Source organism: Coregonus lavaretus (genome assembly GCF_964263955.1).
Source record: "Coregonus lavaretus genome assembly, chromosome: 8".
Taxonomy (NCBI): Eukaryota; Metazoa; Chordata; class Actinopteri; order Salmoniformes; family Salmonidae; genus Coregonus; species Coregonus lavaretus.
Window position 1 is genome coordinate 23177876 of NC_139995.1, and position 23999 is coordinate 23201874.

Genomic DNA, 23999 nt, shown 5'->3' on the forward strand with positions numbered 1-23999 from the left:
AGCTGACTGCCCCTTGGGAGGGCTACTATAATCTGGAAGAAGCCTCCTTCTCTATTTTCTAATTCCTAGAATCACTGATCTGAGAAAATAGAATAGGTGAAAGCACTGCCTGAGAGCAATAAACACTTGACCTTGTCTACTGCAAGGCTTTTGTCACAGTGCTATAATATCTCCATTGTGTTCAGTTCACTTACATAAGTAGGACCCATATACTACCCACCATTGTGACCTGTACGCTCTCGTTGGCTGGCCCTCACTACATAATCGTCGACAAACCCACTGGCTCCAGGTCATCTATAAATCACTTCTAGGCAAATCCCCGCCTTATCTTAGCTCATTGGTCACCATAGCAACACCCACCAGTAGTATGTGCTCCAGCAGGTATATCTCACTGGTCATCCCCAAAGCCAACATCTCCTTTGGCCACCATTCCTTCCAGTTCTCTGCTGCAAATGACTGGAACGAACTGCAAAAATCTCTGAAGCTGGAGACACTCATCTCCCTCACTAACTTTAAGTATCAGTTGTCAGAGCAGCTTACCAATCACTGCACCTGTACACAGCCCATCTGTAATTATCCCACCCAACTACCCCCATATTGTTATTTACATAGTTATTTATTTTGCTCATTTGCACCCCAGTATCTCTATTTGCACATCGTCTTCTGCACATCTATCACTCCAGTGTTAATACTAAATTGTAATTATTTTGCACTATGGCCTATTTATTGCCTTACCTCCATAACTTACTACATTTGCACAAACTGTACATAGATTTTCTATTGTGTTATTGACTGTACATTTTGTTTATTCCATATGTAACTCTGTGTTGTTGTTGTTTTTTTCCTCACTGCTTTGCTTTATCTTGGCCAGGTCGCAGTTGTAAATGAGAACTTGTTCTCAACTGGCTTTCCTGGTTAAATAAAGGTGAAATAAAATAAAAATAAAAATAGGACTTGGTAACAGGACCGGTCCTGGCTGATATGCCGCCCTCCTCCTATCCCAGCAAAGTAAAATAGTAGCCTAGTAGCCCGCAATGCACTTTTATGAATGCCCATCCATGTGCAAGTTATTGTTTGTAAAACAGGCTGTTGCATTGGCTTTATAGTCCTGATACCTGACAAAGTCCTAAGACTAATCATTTTGGCTATTCAAGCTCTGAATTTCAGCTACCATAGGCGGCACGTCTTAAAGTCAATTGAAATACATTTGATATAATTACTCCTGTCTTTACAGAAAATAAATAAAATCATTTCAAAATACTTCACCAGGGAGCATGATTTAGCTGCGGTTTGTTTCAAATCACAAGAGCGTAGGCCAATGGCTTGTTTGGAAGCCAGCAATTTGGGCAGCACCCAGCACTCATGGCAATAGCCCTAGCTGATTATTGAGTTGCGGCTGTCAGGGAAAAGCATCTAAAATATGTGTGAAGATAATGTCTTGAGTATAATGTCAAATCCCTCTCCAGAATGCACTCAGCTCTCCAGAATGCGCTCAGCTGTCTCCATCCAATTCTTGCGCATTAATTCCCACTGGGTACAGACGTTCAACGTCTATTCCACGTTGGTTCAACGTTGATTCAACCAGTGTGTGCCCAGTGGGTTGTTTCATTGTGTGAATTGTTTGCCCTTTGATTGTTTATTTTAATAAATTCCCCATTACATATGTAACCAGTAGTACATTTACCGTTAATCCCAGTCATTTGGTTACATTAATTTCTGTTAATGCATGTATTAATTCTCAGAGTGGAAAAGTTGTTTGCAGAGTTCACATTAACCTGCTACACTTGTGAGAAACAAGTTTGGGTTTTTGTTTCATACCATTTACAAGTTTTGTAAATGTTTTCCTTGTCTTTTGTTTGGGGCGCCCCATGTGAGTAATGAGCATGTCTCTGGTTTATTTCTCTGTCCTGTTAATGTTGACGGAGGAAAGAAATTCCACAAATTAACTTTTAACAAAGTACACCTGTTAATTGAAATGCATTCCAGGTGACTACCTCATGAAGCTGGTTGAGAGAATGCCAAGAGTGTGTAAAGCTGTCATCAAGGCAAAGGGTGGCTACTTTGAAGAATCTCAAATATAAAATAAACTTTGATTTGTTTAACAAATGTTTTGGTTACTACATGATTCTATATGTGTTATTTCTTAGTTTTGATGTCTTCACTATTATTCTACAATGTAGAAATAGTAAAAATAAAGAAAAAACGTTGAATGAGTAGGTGTGTCCAAACTTTTGACTGGTACTGTGTATATATATATATATTTATTTTTTTGTCATTTAGCAGACGCTCTTATCCAGAGCGACTTACAGGCACAATCAGGGTTAAGTGCCTTGCTCAAGGGCACATCGACAGATTTTTCACCTAGTCGGCTCAGGGATTAGAACCAGCAACCTTTCAGTTACTGGCACAACACTCTTAACCACTAAGCTACCTGGCGCCCCAATATATCATCAACATCAAGAAATTTGGACAACATGGAATTACATGGATATACAGTATCTTATGTAGAATCTTAAAGTGCACTTCCTTAAATTTTTTGGTATACATTATTTGTAAGGCATCAACCCCGCTTTTTTCCAGACAATGTCAGGAATAAACATGTTCCAAACAAAATGTACCTCTAGGCATAAATTGGTTCCTTGAATGTCTTTATGTATTTGTTACAGCAAGATTTCTCAAGTAAGCCCATGCCTTCCAGGCTGAGTTCTGGATAACCTCTGTGATCATCACCAAAGCTAAGATGAGTTTTCATTAGTGTAGTTAGACCACTAGGAATGGCTTTGTTCACAGAAATAAACTCTCTGAAAGGTATTGGAAACTCATTCAGTGTAATAAATTGTTCGTATGAAAGAATATTACCCCTGTTGTCGAATACGTCAAGAACAAAGTTAATATTTATTTCATGCCAGCTAGGGTAGAACAATTACTTATTCCTTACAGTTATGTCTGAATTATTCCACAAAAGAGCCTTATGCGGGGAAAAGTTGTGCAGGAAACATATTTTCCAGGACATTAAAGCTTGTTGGTGAAACCTACCCAATTTAGTTGGTGATCTTTCAAGAAAATAATTACATTTCAGTCAAAATGTAAGACCTCACAACTTATTAAACACATTGTTTGGAATGAAATACCAAATGGATTCTGTATTGACCAAACATATTTTCAACCAATTGACCTTGAATGTGTTATTTTTGTCAACAAAATCCAACACTACCAGACCTCCTTCAGATCTCTTATTTCAGAGGATTGACTTTTTAGTTTGTAAGACTTATTTTTCCAGATAAAGTCAAGAAATGTCTTGTCAATCTCATTACAGGAAGAGGGATTTACAAATAAAGACAATGAGGGGTACACAAAGTGAGACAGTCCCTCTGCCTTGGACAGAAGCACTCTCCCAAGTATAGATAGATCCCTTTGTAGGCAATTATTAAATATGTACTTTGTTTTCATAATTTTAGGAGAGAAATTCATATGTATTCCTAAATATTTAACGCAGTCCTTTACAGGAATATTTTATATTTCTTTATCATCAGAGTCATATACTGTAAACATAAGATTTCACATTTAGAAACATTCAGTTTTAATCCAGACACAATAAAGAATGCAGTGACGGCATTAAGGGAATGGAAGACCTGGTCTTTGTCTCTTTAAAAAAGAGTAGTATCGTCAGCCAGCTGGGAATTCCTTTTTTCTCAGTCAAAAATTGATAAGCCATGCAAATTTGCATTATTCAGAATATCTAGAGATATAAGTTCCACTACCAAGATGAATAAGAAAGGCGAAGACGAACATCCCTGTCGTACGCTTCTGTTGATACTGACTCTTTTGGATATATTCAGGTTTAGTATCACATAACTATTTATATCTTTGTAAAACATGTGAATGACTTTGATCACATTTTTACCGAAACCAAAAAACGTTTCAGAGACCGAAAGAGAAATTCATGTTCAGCTGTGTCAAAGGCTTTACAGAAGTCTAAACATAAAATAACAGCATCTTAGTCAATTGCATCTGAATAATCCATAAGATCCAAGACTAAAATAATGTTGAAACGTAATGTGATGCCCCTTCATAAAGCCGGTTTGAGTCTCATTTATAATTGGATTGATTCCTTTCTTTAATCCTTTGGCATAAACCAGAGCAATCAATATGTAATAAAGTGATTGGTCTCTAATTGTCAATGAGAGAGAGGTCTTTATCAGGTTTTGGAATCGGTGAAATAAGGCCCTGCTTCATAGTGGAAACCATTTCAGAAGTTCCAATGCAATCTTGAAACACATAAAAAATAGGCTCTTCTAGTAACTCCCAAAACTGCGTATAAAATTTAACTGACAGGTCATCAGATTTTTCCTCAATTGACACAATTGATTCGCAAACTGAGTGTAATTAATCCTCAATCACATGGACATACAGTGGGGGGAAAAAGTATTTAGTCAGCCACCAATTGTGCAAGTTCTCCCACTTAAAAAGATGAGAGAGGCCTGTAATTTTCATCATAGGTACACGTCAACTATGACAGACAAAATGAGAAGAAAAAAATCCAGAAAATCACATTGTAGGATTTTTAATGAATTTATTTGCAAATTATGGTGGAAAATAAGTATTTGGTCAATAACAAAAGTTTCTCAATACTTTGTTATATACCCTTTGTTGGCAATGACACAGGTCAAACGTTTTCTGTAAGTCTTCACAAGGTTTTCACACACTGTTGCTGGTATTTTGGCCCATTCCTCCATGCAGATCTCCTCTAGAGCAGTGATGTTTTGGAGCTGTCGCTGGGCAACACAGACTTTCAACTCCCTCCAAAGATTTTCTATGGGGTTGAGATCTGGATACTGGCTAGGCCACTCCAGGACCTTGAAATGCTTCTTACGAAGCCACTCCTTCGTTGCCCGGGCGGTGTGTTTGGGATCATTGTCATGCTGAAAGACCCAGCCACGTTTCATCTTCAATGCCCTTGCTGATGGAAGGAGGTTTTCACTCAAAATCTCACGATACATGGCCCCATTCATTATTTCCTTTACACGGATCAGTCGTCTTGGTCCCTTTGCAGAAAAACAGCCCCAAAGCATGATGTTTCCACCCCCATGCTTCACAGTAGGTATGGTGTTCTTTGGATGCAACTCAGCATTCTTTGTCCTCCAAACACGACGAGTTGAGTTTTTACCAAAAAGTTATATTTTGGTTTCATCTGACCATATGACATTCTCCCAATCCTCTTCTGGATCATCCAAATGCACTCTAGCAAACTTCAGACGGGCCTGGACATGTACTGGCTTAAGCAGGGGGACATGTCTGGCACTGCAGGATTTCAGTCCCTGGCGGCGTAGTGTGTTACTGATGGTAGGTTTTGTTACTTTGGTCCCAGCTCTCTGCAGGTCATTCACTAGGTCCCCCCGTGTGGTTCTGGGATTTTTGCTCACCGTTCTTGTGATCATTTTGACCCCACGGGGTGAGATCTTGCGTGGAGCCCCAGATCGAGGGAGATTATCAGTAGTCTTGTATGTCTTCCATTTCCTAATAATTGCTCCCACAGTTGATTTCTTCAAACCAAGCTGCTTACCTATTGCAGATTCAGTCTTCCCAGCCTGGTACAGGTCTACAATTTTATTTCTGGTGTCCTTTGACAGCTCTTTGGTCTTGGCCATAGTGGAGTTTGGAGTGTGACTGTTTGAGGTTGTGGACAGGTGTCTTTTATACTGATAACAAGTTCAAACAGGTGCCATTAATACAGGTAACGAGTGGATGACAGAGGAGCCTCTTAAAGAAGAAGTTACAGGTCTGTGAGAGCCAGAAATCTTGCTTGTTTGTAGGTGACCAAATACTTATTTTCCACCATAATTTGCAAATAAATTTATAAAAAATCCTACAATGTGATTTTCTTGATTTTTTTTCTCATTTTGTCTGTCATAGTTGACGTGTACCTATGATGAAAATTACAGGCCTCTCTCATCTTTTTAAGTGGGAGAACTTGCACAATTGGTGGCTGACTAAATACTTTTTTCCCCCACTGTAGCTAAAACCAGTAATAGTTAGTTTCTTGCTACATATTGGACTGGTAACCACCTAACCCTCAAACTTGCTTGTGCAAGTGAAAAAACACTCCCTTTCACAGCAACACCATCTTGGCTCTCCCCTGGAAGCCCACTTTTACTCCTATTTGCAGAGCAATATATGCGTGCATTGCACCCATATGCAGACTTGACGACAAATGTCCACATGGCAGCTGGGGGCGGACCACAACATCTTGTCTCTGTGAAATTGAGTGTCATTGGCAAAACTGGGCATGTAAGTAATCCATACTAGAGGTCTTCACGGATCCACCTTTACCCGAATACCCGAGAGCCGATCTGGGACCCGAGCGGATCCGGATCCAGAATTCTCAATAATGTCACGGGTCTGGATCAGATCTGATATGATTGTCATGGGTCTCGGGTATGTGTAATTTTAACTGACTTGTCCGGAAGGGCCCATACAGATTCAGTATAGAGAGAAAGAAATTGTATAATTTGTGCTGCTGCTCTTGTTTTTCACGAGAGTGGAGCGTGGCACTTGTAGCTTGTTGGCCAATCATAAGTCATCAAATCGACAATAGGCAGTCATAGAGCCTCACTCCATGTGTGGCAAAAGTTAGGATATATCTAATCAATGGAAGATGGAATTAAAATTACGGAATTAAAAGTTAAAGGAGAAGGATAGGCTACACAGTAGCAGTGTGTGGGTAAAATCACTGGGGAAGACAAGCCAGGAAGAAAATGCCACATTACAACCTATGTGTTGTGCTATTTGCGTTGTTTGCACTATAACCTGTTAGTTCATATGCCTTGCCACCGTGATAGGCCTAAGGCCGAGTAAATAAGAAGACACAGTGCAGAATAAATTCAACAACACCTTAGTTTCATTACAAAACCGGAGAGCAATATCTGTCCGGTGAAGTCCACAAAGCATATTGCATGTAACAAACAGTTACATGACCTACAGCATGGTCAAGCAAGTTAATGTTTCTGACATTTTCTCACTACTAAACAACTATTGATTTAGAACCACTGCAAGTTACCGCAAATCGCAAAGAAAACAGGAGCTGCCTCCGCTATTACAGCAACATTTAAACTTCAATATTTCAACATAATAAAATCACCTATGCTTAGTGTTTTTCAGTGACAACTAAAAGATACCGAAAACAATTTAGTCAAATCAATATAAGCTAAATATTATGTGGCTGTCAATGGTACTGATTTATGTGTTGTGTGTGTGCATGCAAGTAGAAAAAACTCCCTACTTGTAGATAAACACTAATTCCATCTCCTGTCTTTCATGTTGCCGAAATGGTCTATGACTTTGTCATACAGTACATGCTTTTAGTTTTTGTTGTCCTAGGCTACCTGGCTAAAATGTTCCTTTCCTGGGCAACGATGAGCTAGCTAGTTAACATTAGCCTACTAGCTACATCTAGCTACATATTATACTTCCATCCTCTCAGGCCAGGGGCACAATGTATGAACTTATGGTTGGATCAAAATCGGCGTAATAATCATTGGCCAGTAAGGATAATTAAGTAAAACCACAAGTCCCTATCTCCATCCACGGCTAATTTAGGAAAGGGACCATTTTAGCTAGCTAGCCACCAGAGAACAACGACACAACGAGATTCAACAATTCAAGTTTTCTGTCAATTACTTTTTGATGTGATGTGATTGGTGTGAAGCCAAATCCAAACTGGCTTCCCTTGGACCGTTTTTTAGGTGCGCCAGAATGATTCACAGTTGAGCTCACTCAGTTTAGCTCAACACTGATTGGCTATTATTTTACACTTTTTTTTATCAAGGGAGGCCAAATGCTCGCTGGCTTCCCTTGCATTCAATGCTACGGGTAGCAACAATGTCATAATATTTTTGACCAGACAGCATCAGATAGATAGGCTACAAATACAGAGACAGAGGAGCGCTGTTTTGCTCGCTCGGATGCTTTCTCCGTTGAGATACATTCAGCCTCTTGCGAATTAAAGGAAAATGATGAAACACAGAGAGATGAAAGATAGATAAATTATTATTATACATATATATATATATATTTTACATTTTTGGGGGAAGCCGGCTTCCACTTGGCATCCGTGAATACATGCCACTGAGGCTACAGGTTTATACGGAACGGGTCTAGTTGTCCTCGGTGTCAGTGTTGATGTGGATGCGGTTGAGGAGTCAGACGCAGGACGCATAGGCTGAGTCAAACAAGACTTTACTAACTGTATAAAACAATACAAAATAAAGGACCTCAAAACAAGGAGGCAAGCGACAACGTAACACAGTGCGTCACAATAAACAAAGTCCAGAGTACTGCACAGGTGACACCAACGGACAGGCGGAAAATAACACACAAACTAACGAAAACAACACAGGAAACTTATAGGGCACATAATCAGACCCAAACGGACACAGGTGTAACAGACAGACCCAACCAAACGAACATCGAAACATTCAACGGTGGCAGCTAGTACTCCGGGGACGACGAACGCCGAAGCCTGCCCGAGCAAGGATGAGGAGCAGCCTCGGCAGAATTCGTGACACTCGGGTCCGTTCAGAACGGGACCCGTGAAGACCTCTAATCCATACCCAACTCAGTTTTGGATGAGACTGACTTTATGACCAAAATTCAGGATAATTATTATCCTATTTACACTGGGTAGTCAATTTTGACACTAGAATAAATGTTTCTGACTCATATCGATGCCACATAGGCCGTTTTAAAACCAGAGAAGTTGGTTCTAAGGGGCAGTTGACCTTTCATATGAGAAATATGATTTACAGCATTTATTTTTACTTTTAACTTTTTCTACCACTGTACTTAAGTACATTTAAAACCAGATACTTTTAGACTTCACTCAAGGATTATTTTACTGGCTCACTTTCACTTTTACTTGAGTCATTTTCTATTAAGGTATCTTTACTTTTATTCAAGTATGGCAATTGAGTACTTTTTCCACCACTGTGTGGCCGCACCATGAACCAACCAGCCAGCTCGTTCCATTTTGGTATGGCAAAACTCACCAGTCAAACCATCACAGAAAAGCTAAGAAATAGGAGAAAGGCTACATTAATTAAACCAACCTGTTTTTGACTAAACAAGGTTATGACGAGAGGACAAGCTTTCCGATGAAGGACCAGAGTTTTCTGTGGAGGGATGGGAGAGAGAGGGAGGTGAGCTCTGTTTAAAGTTGGGGAATTTGAGAGGGGATGTGAAAAGGGGTCTGAGTTTGAAACACAGGATGATCCCCATAACTGCTGTCCCATTCACTCTACTGTATGTAGTTGATACCTTATGCTAAGGGTGTAATGTAAATGATAATTTGGTTTGGCAGAACTGCGACAATATAGCTGGCTAATACAGAAAGAGCATCCAGGATATAACTTGGCTAAGACAGCTTTTTTTTTTTCTACAACCGTTGACTGGGGAACTGTTTGGGAATGTACACATCAAGTGGTTGGGACATAATTTTGTGTCTGCAAGTGCCATGGAATTTGTAGAAGCTGAGAAGAAATTTTAACCAGTGGAAACATTGGCCTGCGTTTACTAGTGCTGGTTGACATTACTGCACCATCTGCAAGTATTTGATTGGTTTATACATCAAGTTGTAATCCAATAGGAACCAAATGTCCCGAGACTTAGGCTATATGCTAGACTTGATAAGTAGGGGAAACATTGGCCATATGCAACAGAGCAAAGAGTGAGAGAGGAATGGGTTGGAAGCTGTTGATTGGCGAAGATGCTGTAACATTTACTGTTCCGTGAGATACTGTTCTGTGCTGACCGTCATTATTTGTACCTAAAATAATGCACAACAAAAGTTTTCTCTGAAGAACACTGGTTCAAGCATCTGTCAGATGTTGATTGTTTGAATCATTTGAATAGCTTAGCTGTTTAACTCCTGATAATCACATTAAAAAACACTATGTTTGGACAAACACACAATTTCCTTCCAGCTTTATAATTCAAAATGATGTCATACCAGCCCATTGAACATTCTCCTGCATTAGGAAACAACTCCTTCACCACAATTTAGGCTTGATTATTACTTTTAATAAACTCTGCAGGCCATTACTTGATCTATTCTCTGTAATTGAGTACCACAAACATAAATGTAAAATAAATGCGAACTTTTCCTCAGGCTTGCCCTTGGAGAGCAGCCAAAGCTCACAGTAAAGAAAGGAGCAGTGCCCTTAACGAGAGGCAGACCAAACAAGTGTGTCATTTCCCCTCCTTTTATGCCAGGGTAACCATGGTGTTGTATTAATATGTATTTTGCCACCTTGAGAGATGTGATAACGGACTTCCTTCATTTGATGGGAGGTGTGTGTGTGTGTGTGTGTGTGTGTGTGCAGATGTCTGCTGGGAGAGGTTATGAGTGATATGGTTTAAACACCACAATTAATAAAAACAACAGAGCAAAAGAAGAAAAATGTGAGACATAGAGAGAATACGCCACTTAGTTTAGATGAGTTCGGATGAGAACTTTTAATGTTTCGCCTGAAGGTAAATGTCATTGTGCTGCCAAATGCCTTTGTAATGCTTAAGTGTTTTTGTGTAGCTGCTGAAGAAGTGTCATAATGTTTTACTGCAGGTGTTCTAACTGTTATGCTATGGGTATTCCCCTCTGTGTCACACAATTTGAGGTTTTATAAGACAGCTGTGGCCCAAAGCATAGTTGAGATAAACAGATACCAAAGCCACACACTGAGGAGGATAAAATACATGTTATTTTAACCCTGCTTGACACCCCAACAGCAGCATCACACAAGTTGCCACACTTCAGTCTTAAAGCCTTACTGTGTGTGTGTGTGTGTGTGTGTGTGTGTGTGTGTGTGTGTGTGTGTGTGTGTGTGTGTGTGTGTGTGTGTGTGTGTGTGTGTGTGTGCGCGTGCGTGCGTATGGAATTCAAATGCAATGCATCTTCATCCCCTGTCTCTCTGTGTTCTCCAGGATGGATGAGAACTACAACATCATTCCCCATGGGGTTAACTTCCAAGACCCAATCTTCCCAGACACACCAGAGAACCACCGCATGTTCGCCAGCCTCTTCCAGTTCTCTAACTGCACGGCCGGAACACCGGTCCACACCTACACCCCAGAGTGGGAGGCTGAGGAAGACAGCCGGGTACGAATTAAACTTATCTATCACTCTTGTTTTTATGTGCCTTTGTTACAAAAGTCTTAACAGCATCTCCTAAACAGCAGCTCCTAAACCACCAAAGAGCAAGACCGGCAAAGAAAAATGACCTAGGTTGGAGGAATCTCATCAAAACACATGCAGGAAACCTTTGACAGACACACTATAGACAGCTGATCAAATTTCCTTGCCATTTCCCATGGTTGAGGTAGCATGCAGCGTTGCATATTGTAGAAAGTCTTCCACGATCACTTGCACTTGATAGACAGGAAGTTTTTACTAAAAGGTAGTGCTGCATAGTATTGCTTCCATATAGCCACATTTCCTCATCTGCTTGCATGCGCCTCCCCTATCAAGGTGTCTTGGTACTTCCCTTACTTTTCTGTGTGCTTGCTATACAGTCAACTCTATCCTGCCCTCTATCCATAGTGACAATAGTGGTAGGTGGATTTTGTCCAGATCTGCAATAGGTTAACTAGCAATCATACCACACATAAAATCATTCAAATCTGCACAAATGTTCAATATAAATTCACAAGAACATAGAGGAATAGCTGATAGGCAGTGGAGACGCTAGGTGTGTCATTGCGCATGAAAGAACAGTCAAGACAATAGACACGCAGCTCAAAAAGCACCACTATTGATCTTGTTTAGGCCATACAAATTGTATTTACTATATAATGGATGCCCTTCTTCACATAAAAAAAGAGTGATTCATTTAATTCATATGAAACTATTCTTTTTAAACGATTATTTTCTACTAATTGAATAATGTACTTCCCAATTGTAGTAGTTGGGGTTTGGTTAAATCGCAGTGAATCGAATCATGGGAATCAAAATAATAATTTGTGAATTGTAAACAGTAATAGCCTTCCTTTCGAATTGTGTCACTGCAAAACTCATTTTGTAGATACTTTAAGTTGATTTGGTCATTCAATTTATGGGATATTGCAACTCAATTGATACTCGTAGTCAGCCTGAAGTAAACATTTCTAAAGGTAAGATATATATATATAGCTTATTGGCTCTATAAAATCCGCCATGCATGCTGAAACTGTCATTTTCAAAGTTTTTCCCCAAAAACCTTTGTATCAATCGGGCACACATTTGTTTTGCATACTCTGCCATCACACACTGAGTGTACAAAACATTAGGAAAACCTTTCTAATATTAAGTTGCACCCCCTTTTGCCCTCAGAACAGCCTCAAGGTGTTGGGGCATGGACTCTACAAGGTTAACTAGCAATCATACCACACATAAAATCATTCAAATCTGCACAAATGTTCAATATAAAGCCACAAGAATATAAAGGAATATCCATGTCTCAAGGCTTAAAAAAATTTTTTTTACCTGTCTGTTCCCCTTCATCTACACTGATTGTAGTGGATTTAACAAGTGATGTCAATAACTGGTCAGTCTATATAATGGAAAGAGCAGGTGTTCCTAATGTTTTGTGCACTCAGTGTATACGTAGCATCAACATTTAAAAAATCTGATTTCCTCCTAGCTGATTTACATTTTAGTCATTTAGCAGACGCTCTTATCCAGAGTGACTTACAGTTAGTGAGTGCATACATTTTTCATACTGGCCCCCCGTGGGAATCGAACCCACAACCCTGGTGTTGCAAGCACCATGCTCTACCAACTGAGCTACACTGATCATTGCCTGCAGCCGGCTCTGATCGTAGTGTAATGAGACAAAAAGGGAGAATGAGCTCGTCTGTGGTGGTTGGCTAACCCTCAACCTTTTGGCCCGTAGCCCTGTGTGTCATCGACTGTGCCACAAAACCATGCTGAAGTCGATTATCCACGTTTATAAACACAGGGTTGCTACAGTTATTGTTATTTGTGGTGGTAATCATTATTTTAAAGTTAATTCAATGAGGGGGGCTGGTGTGCATTTTATTTTTTACAGTACAGGTGGACAGTCATGTGAAAATATTTTTGTAGAGTATGTTGACTGGAGAGTAGGATGTGGGATGCGGCTGAGAGACAAGGAGACGCATACAGGTTTTTTATCCATCTATGGAGTTTTATACAATGAGCACAGAACTGAAATGTATACTGCCTGTACCTGAGCCTTTGAGACTAATGTTATGGTAGTGGGGCAACCATTGGTTTACTGACAGACTGTTCATATAGGTAAAACATTTTGGTAAAACTTTATTTGGGTAGTCCATCTGTAAATGCTCTAACCCTAACCTTAACCCTTAACCTAACCCTAAACTTAACCCTAACCCTTACCCTAACCCTTATTCTAAACCTAATCCTAACTGTAACCTTAGCAAGCAGTTGCTTATCGACAGATAGTTTGTTGATAGTATGACCATCTTTAGAGCATTTACAGATGGGACTATCCAAATTAAGTGTGACCAAAGCCATGTCTTGTGGTCCTGATTGAAGTAGGTTGAGGGAAAAGTGTGCCTCATACGCATTGTAAACTACCAAATGCTAGCAAACATACTGATGACTATGAAGTCTACACATTTCTCCATAACCTATCCATGGTTCTCCTCAAAGTTTCAGTGTCAATTTGCAAGATCAACACCCGTGATCACGTCATAGAGTCCTGTACGGTTCCTTTATAGAAACTAATAATCTGGCATTTCAACATCTTTAGACGCCATTCATTGAATTCAAGATTTACATCAGTCTCCTCTGTTTCTAATCATGTGCTGACTGCACATAAAAGCCTTCTTTCACGATGAAGGAATAAGAATGGGCTTATGTTTCCATTAATGACCACATCTCAGCTCAAATCTGTAATCATAGGCAAGGCCAAGGAAAATGCACAACATTTTTCTTATGATTACACTCTTAATACTAAATAACTGAATGGAATGGCTAGGCCCACAGGCTGGACTGCTGGACGTCATATACTGTCATCATGCCACACAGACATGACTGTTACTGCTGTGTAAGAGTGACATTCTAGGGTCTTCACATGCAAAACTAATGATAATTACCCAACACACATGCTGTTATGATTATAGTTGTCAATTTCCTGGTTTAGACTGAAATTCCCATGCCAACGGGGATACTCTCATCTGGGACCCACAGCTGTTTTCCCTCAAAAACCTTTAAGATGTCCCTCTGCTAACATGGGTAAATGTTCCACTAAAGCTGGAAATAAATGTATTACTGAAGGGATGAGTGTCACAATTGCGTGTTATGGCTATTATTCTATGGAACCTGGGTCCCTACCATTATGACCACAGTAATACATCTGCCACTTGTGATTAGTGTTTGTTGGTTTGGTTGCGTAAACAGTTGAATGTATCAAAAATTGTCTAACCGGGTTGGCTGCTATGTGAAAGATATGATAGGGATAGCGTTCAAAGATGTCTATGACTTTGGAAGCAAGCACATCAACTCTTAGGTAGCTGGGGTGCAGCTATGGACCATACGTGGGAGAAAGATGCTCAGATCACAGTCCAGATTTTTCAACTCCAGACATTTTCAAGGGCAATTAAATAGGTATGTGTCCACAATATAACTTGTTTTTGGAACACCATAGCATTTCCAATAACAATGGCAGAAAGGGGGGGGGGGCTAGAGAGCGTGCTATGGAATAGACGTGTTTTGTTAGAGCTCCGCTCAATTTTGAAACAAATTCATATTTATCTTAATCTCTCACCACCTATAACTTCAAAAATTGTCTGGCAATATCACAAAGGGAAAAGGCACCAAAAAAGGGGCAGCTAAACAAGATAATTTGGATGAGACAGACAACGAACCGATTTCAACATCGCCGACCCACGAGGAGTTAGCTGAAGATGCTAGCTCCCAAGTGCTTCCCACAGAACCTACTCCAAGTGACCTACTGGCTGCTATAAACTCACTAAGCAAGAAGGTGGACACAAGGTTGGCTGATATCTCAAAGAGTATTGGGACTTTGACTGAAACTGTGAAGGCAACCAAGGGCAGGGTGCATGAGGTCGAGCAGACGACAGTTGATCACGAGGCCAGGCTACAGGACATGTCGTGAAAAGAGCTATGGTTTTTTCTCATCTAAATTCACTGGGCGCTGACATAGTGCTTCTTCAAGAAACTCATATTAAACGCTCGGCTCAGGCCAAACTACGAGTCGGCTGGATCGGTCAGATATACCAGTCTAAGTTTGATGCAAAAGCGAGAGGGGTAGCAATCCTGATAAGGAAAAACATTCCTTTTATTTACTCATCCTCGATTTCAGATTCTAATGGTCGGTACATTATTGTGGCTGGTACACTGAATTTGATACCAATAACCTTGGTCAATTTATATAGACCCAACTTCTATGATCCGTTATTTTTTCAAAAGGTATTTAAGCCATACCAAATATCTCGGATACAAGTGTTATTGTTGGAGGCGACTTTATCTGTACGTTAGATCCTCTTTTAGATAAACAGCTATCAAGGTCACTTCAACAATCAAATGCCAGTGTCTGTCTATATACATTGATGACAAACCTTAAAATTGTTGATATTTGGAGACTGACGCACCCTACAGATAGGGATTATTCTTTCTTTTCGTCAGTTCATAAGTCATATTCCAGAATTTACTATTTTTTGTTGGACTCCAAACTAATTTCAGCAGCTGCATCGGTTACACATCATCCGATTCTAATTACGGACCACTCTCCGCTGTCCATGGTGCTGAAACTCGACAATATGTCTGCAGGTTGGCGACCATGGCGCTTAGACGCATACTTGTTGAAAGATGAGACTTTTTGTCAGTATTTGAAGGAGCAGATTGATTTTTTTCCTCGGAGCTAACGACATGGGGGATGTTGACGACTCTACCCTTTGGGAATCTCTCAAGGCTGTGATTAGAGGTTACATTATTTAATATACATCGGAGAGGAAGAAACGCGCCAATACTAGGCTGAAAGAAATTGTTAGGGGAACAGGAGAACGTTTTTAGAATGAATTCCTCGAATGCAGTCCTTGAGAAAATCACAAAGTTGAAATATGAATACAATACCATCCTTTTAAAACGGGTGGGCTCTTTACTTGCTAGAACGCAACAAAGTTATTTTGAACTGGGTGACAAACCACATAAATGATTAGCAAGCCAGCTAAGGCATGTACATGCATCTAGAGCTATTCATAAAATAAAAGACAAGAATGGTAAAATAGTAACAGATATTAATAAATGTACTCAGAGCTAGGTCAATCGAAATGCGATTCTACTGATCCACAAACTATGGAACGCTTTCTCACTGAATGTGAACTTCCTAAACTAGACAGGGGGGCAGCTGCTGCACTCGATGCCGGGAAAACTGTAGAAGAGATTAACACAGCGATAGCACAATTTCCAAACAGCAAGGCCCCTTCTATAAGAAGTACTGCACCAGTCTAGCTCCACTTATGTTGCGAATGTTTAAACATTCCAAAGAAAATGCCAAACTCCCGCAAAAACACTGTATGAGGCTACTATAGCACTGATCTTGAAAAAAAGATAGAGATTCCATGGAGATGTCTTCTTATCGCCCCGTGTCGTTGCTCCCCATAGAAAATAAGGTGTTGACAAAGATATTGGCAAACCGATTGAATAAATATGTTTCTGACATCATACACCCTGACCAGACAGGTTTTATTCCAGGCCGACATATATACTACAATTTGATATGCCTTTTCAACGTAATGTATCATGACCATAAAGTTGAGGCAGTGGTAATTGCTCTTGGCGCAGAGAAGGCGTTTGATCAGTTTGAGTGGAAGTATATGATGTCGGTTCTGGAGCATTTCGGGTTTGGAAATTAATTTAATAATTGGATAAGAATTATTTATGCACACCCAATGGCATCCGTGGTAACCAATCAGGAGATATCGCAGTCATTCCGACTGTTCAAAGGCTGCCAACAGGGGTGCGCTATTTCGCCTGCTCTCTTCGCTACAGCCATGGAACCCCTTGCTACTGTCATTCATGTACGTGCCGATATAACTCACGTTAAAATAAAAGACACGTAGCACAAAATGTCCCTCTATGCAGACGATGTCCTTTTGTTTTTATCCAAGCCTAAGATGTTTATTCCCCCCTTACTTAACTTGATAAATACATTTGGCTCCTTCTCTGGCTACAAGATAAACTGGCAAAAAAGTGAATTGATGCCGATATCACTGCCTGTGGATATGCAATTGATGCACTCTACCCCATTTTAGAACAGTGATGGACAAATTCACAAGCCTTGGCATTGAAGTGACAAGAAAACTTGATCAGCTATTGAAAATGAATTGGGACATGAAAATTGATCAGCATAAACAAAATAATGATTTTTGGAAAACTCTGCCTATCTCCGTGGTTGTTCGTATAAACGCTATTAAAATGGTTGTCCTACCCAGTTTTCTTTACCTCTTCCAATGTCTACCCAATTTCATACCAAAAAGCTATTTTAAGAAACTGGATTCAATAGTAATTCCATTCTTATGGGATAACAAGGCAGCCAGAATTGCAAAGAAGCATTTATGCATGTACAAGATAGAGGGGGGATTTGGCCTTCCTCACTTTAAACTGTATTATTGGGCTGCTAATCAAATCAAATCAAATCACATTTTATTGGCCACATGCGCCGAATACAACAGGTGCAGACATTACAGTGAAATGCTTACTTACAGCCCTTAACCAACAGTGCATTTATTTTTTATAAAAAAGTAAAATAAAACAACAACAAAAAAGTGTTGAGAAAAAAAGAGCAGAAGTAAAACAAAACAACAGTAGGGAGGCTATATATACAGGGGGGTACGGGTGCAGAGTCAATGTGCGGGGGCACCGGCTAGTTGAGGTAGTTGAAGCAATATGTACACGTAGGAAGAGCCAAAGTGACCATGCATAAACAATCAACAGAGTAGCAGCAGCGCAAAAAGATGGGGTGGGGGGGCAGTGCAAATAGTCCGGGTTGCCATGACTAGCTGTTCAGGAGTCCTATGGCTTGGGGGTAGAAGCTGTTGAGAAGTCCCTTGGACCCAGACTTGGCACTCCGGCACCGCCTGCCGTGCGGTAGCAGAGAGAACAGCCCATGACTAGGGTGGCTGGAGTCCTTGACAATCCTGAGGACCGTCCTCTGACACCGCTCAATCTGAATATTGTGTCTTTCTGGAGGGAAAGTTTACTTGGGATCCGACAGAATGATATGCCTTCATGGCTTTTGATGGAGCAGGCCTCCTGTCACTCCCTGCACTTGTTAATAGCCCAGCATATGTGAACAACGCCACTTATGACTCTAACCTAGTCATTTGTCACACTCTTAGGATCTGGAAACAGATTAAGTATTTTCTTAACATACCCACTGTATAAATTGACAGCCCAATTTCCCTGAATCATGCTTTCCACCCTGCATTGGATGATATGGTGTTTTCACAGTGGAGGGAAAAGGGGCTCACAACAATTGATAACTTATACATTGATGGTCATTTAGCTTCATTTCAACAATTACAGGGTAAGTTTAACATGCCTGCAACACATTTTTTCAGATACCTCCAAATTAGGAATTTCTTAAGGACACATATCCCACAGTATGGCATTAAGCCAAAGAATCCTACATTGGATAGCCTTGTACTTGTCAAACCCCATTCAAAAGGGTCGGTCTCTAGACTTTATGATGTGCTACAGGCCCACATAGAGGTATCCACAGACACGTTTAAAAGGGCTTGGGAGCAAGAACTTGGTTCAGAAATCTCAGATGAGGACTGGGTAGCAGCTCTCAGGAATATAAACCAAAGTTCAGTGAATGCCAGACACAATCTTGTTCAGTGAAAGGTAATACAAAGGTTACATTACTCAAAAGTGAAACTGCATAAAATATTCCCAGACACCTCACCACTGTGTGAAAGGTGCAAGCAGGATGAGGGGACGTTGACCCACTTGTTTTGGACATGTCCTAAGTTACATGTTTACTGGGCTCTCATTTGTTATTACTTATCTAAAGCCTTTGATAGAGTTATAGCCCCAGACCAATTGATTGCTCTGTTTGGTACAGTTGATGGGAATAACCAGGAAGAAAAGGCTGTCTCTCTTTGTACTGTATTAGCCAAAAGGCTCATATTGCAATTTTGGAAATTGGAGACTGTACTTACCTTTGAAATGTGGTTACGGGATTTAGGGAATGTAATGCATATGGAAAAGATTCGATACAATACCTCCAATAGAAGTCCAATGTTTTACAAAATATGGCAGCCAATACTGGATAAATGGTCTAGTCCGCTTCATAACTTGGTTGATGCTCTGCTGCTACTCTTTGCTGTACTCCACTCAATATTTATTTTTGGCTTAACTACACTGCTTGTAATGACTATATGCTGTCTTCTTATAATATCTACCACCTAATGGGATTTTTTTTTTGTATTTTTTTTTTTTTGTATGTGTGAGTTAAGTTTTGTTTTGTCCTCTAAATTTGCCATCCCATTCAACAGTACAATGAATGTCAAAGTTTGTATTTCTGTATTTCTGTTTTTAAAAAATTTTTTTATTGGAAAATAATAAACGTAAACAATAAAAATAAAATAAAAACAATGGCAGAAAGATGTGGAAATCGGGACTTTACAGTGGGTACCTTTCGTCTGAGTGAAACACATACTCAGGTAAATACTCCCCATCTCTCCTTCCAGCTGCTTTGGTTACCTGGAATTTGCTGTTTAGAGATGGCCTGGCTGGTCTAGCAGGAATGCCGCAGCCTCCAGCACATACCGTATATACTGTATGTTCAGTGTCGGCATAGGTTTTAATCTGGCCTACTGCTATTTGACAAAACCTCTTTGTTTTTTTCCTAATCACTCAGTGATCGATAGAGCTAGAGACAAACAACTTACAGTGCCTTCAGAAAGTATTCATACCCCTTGACTTACAGTATTCCACATTTTGTTGTGTTACAGCCTGAATTCAAAATGGACTCAATGGATTTTTTACTCACCCATCTCCACACAATACCCAATAATGACTAAGAGAAAACATGTTTTTAGCCATTTTTGCTAATTTATTGAAAATTAAATACAGAAATATCTCATTTACATAAGTATTCACACCCCTGAGTCAATGCTTTATAGAAGCACCTTTGGCAGCAATTACAGCTGTGAGTCTTTATGGGTAAGTCTCTAAGAGCTTTCCACACCTGGATTGTGCAGAATTTTGCCCATTATTCTTTTCAGAATTCTTCAAGCTCTGTCAAATTGGTTGTTGATTATTGCTAGACAACCATTTTCAGGTCTTGCCATAGCTTTTCAAGTAGATTTAAGTCAAAACTGTAACTTGGCCAGTGTAGATTTGGCCTTGTGTTTTAGGTTATTGTCCTGCTGAAATGTGAATGAAATGAAATGAAATGAAATCAAATCAAATTTTATTGGCCACATGCGCTGAATACAACAGGTGCAGACATTACAGTGAAATGCTTACTTACAGCCCTTAACCAACAGTGCATTTATTTTTAATAAAAAAGTAAAATAAAACAACAACAAAAAAGTGTTGAGAAAAAAAGAGCAGAAGTAAAATAAAATAACAGTAGGGAGGCTATATATACAGGGGGGTACCGGTGCAGAGTCAATGTGCGGGGGCACCGGCTAGTTGAGGTAGTTGAAGTAATATGTACATGTGGGTAGAGTTAAAGTGACTATGCATAAATAATTAACAGAGTAGCAGCAGCGTCAAAAGATGGGGTGGGGAGTGGGGGTGGGGGTGGGGGGGCAGTGCAAATAATCTGGGTAGCCATGATTAGCTGTTCAGGAGTCTTATGGCTTGGGGGTAGAAGCTGTTGAGAAGTCTTTTGGACCTAGACTTGGCACTCCGGTACCGCTTGCCGTGCGGTAGCAGAGAGAACAGTCAATGACTAGGGTGGCTGGAGTCTTTGACAATTTTGAGGGCCTTCCTCTGACACCGCCTGGTATAGAGGTCCTGGATGGCAGGAAGCTTGGCCCCAGTGATGTACTGGGCCGTACGCACTACCCTCTGTAGTGCCTTGCGGTCAGAGGCCGAACAGTTGCCATACCAGGTGGTGATGCAACCAGTTAGGATGCTCTTGATGGTGCAGCTGTAGAATTTTTTGAGGATCTGAGGACCCATGCCAAATCTTTTCAGTCTCCTGAGGGGGAATAGGCTTTGTCGTGCCCTCTTCACGACTGTCTTGGTGTGTTTGGACCATAATAGTTCGTTGGTGATGTGGACACCAAGGAACTTGAAGCTCTCAACCTCTTCCACTACAGCCCCGTCGATGAGAATGGGGGCGTGCTCAGTCCTCTTTTTTTTCCTGTAGTCCACAATCATCTCCTTTGTCTTGGTCACGTTGAGGGAGAGGTTGTTATCCTGGCACCACACGGCCAGGTCTCTGACCTCCTACCTATAGGCTGTCTCATCGTTGTCGGTGATCAGGCCTACCACTGTTGTGTCACCGGCAAACTTAATCATGGTGTTGGAGTCGTGCCTGGCCATGCAGTCATGGGTGAACAGGGAGTACAGGAGGGGACTGAGCACGCACCCCTGAGGGGCCCCCGTGTTGAGGATCAGTGTGGCAGATGTGTTGTTACCTACCCTTACTACCTGGGGGCGGCCCGTCAGGAAGTCCAGGATCCAGTTGCAGAGGGAGGTGTTTAGTCCCAGGATCCTTAGCTTAGTGATGAGCTTTGAGGGCACTATGGTGTTGAATGCTGAGCTGTAGTCAATGAATAGCATTCTCACGTAGGTGTTCCTCTTGTCCAGGTGGGAAAGGGCAGTGTGGAGTGCAATAGAGATTGCAAAATCTGTGGATCTGTTGGGGTGGTATGCAAATTGAAGTGGGTCTAGGGTTTCTGGGATAATGGTGTTGATGTGAGACATGACCAGCCTTTCAAAGCACTTCATGGCTACAGACGTCAGTGCTACGGTTCGGTAGTCATTTAGGCAGGTTATCTTAGTGTCCTTGGGCACGGGGACTATGGTGGTCTGCTTGAAACATGTTGGTATTACAGACTCAGTCCGGGACATGTTGAAAATGTCAGTTAAGACACTTGCCAGTTGGTCAGCACATGCTCGGAGTACACGTCCTGGTAATCCGTCTGGCCCTGTGGCCTTGTGAATGTTGACCTGCTTAAAAGTCTTACTCACATCGGCGTGATCACATAGTCATCCGGAACAGCTGGTGCTCTCATGTATGCTTCAGTGTTGCTTGCCTCGAAGCGAGCATAGAAGTGGTTTAGCTCGTCTGGAAGTCTTGTGTCACTGGGCAGCTCGCGGCTGTGCTTCCCTTTGTAGTCTGTAATAGTTTTCAAGCCCTGCCACGTCCGACGAGCGTCAGAGCCGGTGTAGTACGATTCGATCTTAATTAATCTCCCAGTGTCTGATGGAAAGCAGACTGAACCAGGTTTTCCTCTAGGATTTTGCCTGTGCTTAGCTCCATTATATTTCTTTTTTATCCTGAAAAACTCCCCAGTCCTTAACGATTACAAGCATAGGTATAACATGATGCAGCCACCACTATGCTTGAAAATATGGAGTGGTACTAAGTAAGGTTTAATAAGGTATTTGATTTGCCCCGAACATAACACTTTGTATTCTTTGACAAAATGTAAATTGCTTTGCCACATTTTTTTCAGTATTACTTTAGTGCCTTGTTGCAAACAGAATGCATTTTGGAATATTTTTTATTCTGTACAGGCTTCCTTCTTTTCACTCTTTCAATTAGGTTAGTAACTACAATGTTGTTGATCCATCCTCAGTCTTCTCCCATCACAGCCATTAAACTCTGTAACCGTTTTTAAGTCACCATTGGCTTCATGGTGAAATCCCTGAGCGGTTTCCTTCCTCTTCGGCAACTGAGTTAGGAAGGACACCTGTATCTTTGTAGTGACTGGGTGTATTCGTACACCTTCCAAAGTGTAATTAATAACTTCACCATGCTCAAAGGGATATTCAGTGTCTGCTTTTTATTTTTACCCATCTACCAATAGTTGCACTTCTTTGCGGGGCATTGGAAAACCTCCCTGTTCTTTGTGGTATATATATCTAAATTTAATCAATTTCAACACAACAAAATCTGGAAAAAGTTAAGGGGTGTGAATACGTTTTGCAGGCACTGTACGGTGCATTTGGAAAGTATTCAGACCCCTTTACTTTTTCCACATTTTGTTATGTTACAGCCTTTTTCTAAAATTGATAAAAATTATCTACACACAATAGCCCATAATGACAAAACAAAAACAGGTTTTTAGAAATGTTAGCAAATTTATAAAAATAAAAAAACTGATCAGACCATTTGCTATGAGACTTCAAATGGAGCTCAGGTGCATCCTGTTTCCATTCATCGTCCTTGAGATGTTTCTACAACTTGATTGGAGTCCACCTGTGGAATATTCAATTGATTGGACATGATTTGGAAAGGCACACACCTGTCTATATAAGGTCCCACAGTTGAAAGTGCATGTTAGAGTAGAAACCAAGCAATGAGGTTGAAGGAATTGTCCTTAGAGCTCAGAGACAGGATTGTGTCGAGGCACAGATCTGGGGAAGGGTACCAAAACATTTCTGCAGCATTGAAGGTCCACAAGAACACAGTGGCCTCCATCATTCTTAAATGGAAGAAGTTTGGAACCACCAAGACTCTTCCTAGAGCTGGCCGCCTGGCCAAACTGAGCAATTGGGGGAGAAGGGCCTTGGTCATGGAGGTCACCAAGAACCCGATGGTCACTCTGACAGAGCTCCAGAGTTCCCCTGTGGAGATGGGAGAACCTTCCAGAAGGACAACCATCTCTGCAGCAGGCCACCAATCAGGCCTTTATGGTAGAGTGGCCAGACGGAAGCCACTCCTCAGTAAAAGGCACATGACAGCCTGCTTGGAGTTTGTCAAAAGCACCTAAAGGACTCTCAGACCATGAGAAACAAGATTCTCTGGTCTGAT

General features: G+C 40.8%; 1 protein-coding gene across 1 annotated transcript in view; it reads left to right on the forward strand.

Annotated features, from left to right (window-relative positions):
* Positions 1-23999, forward strand: part of LOC311133545 (coiled-coil domain-containing protein 3-like) — a gene marked incomplete at both ends in the record, with an annotated part of 44353 nt that overhangs the window by 9255 nt on the left and 11099 nt on the right. The window contains one exon of the mRNA XM_084167049.1: positions 10975-11149. Coding sequence (XP_084023175.1) covers positions 10975-11149 — 175 coding nt within the window. The remainder of the gene's footprint in view (positions 1-10974; positions 11150-23999) is intronic.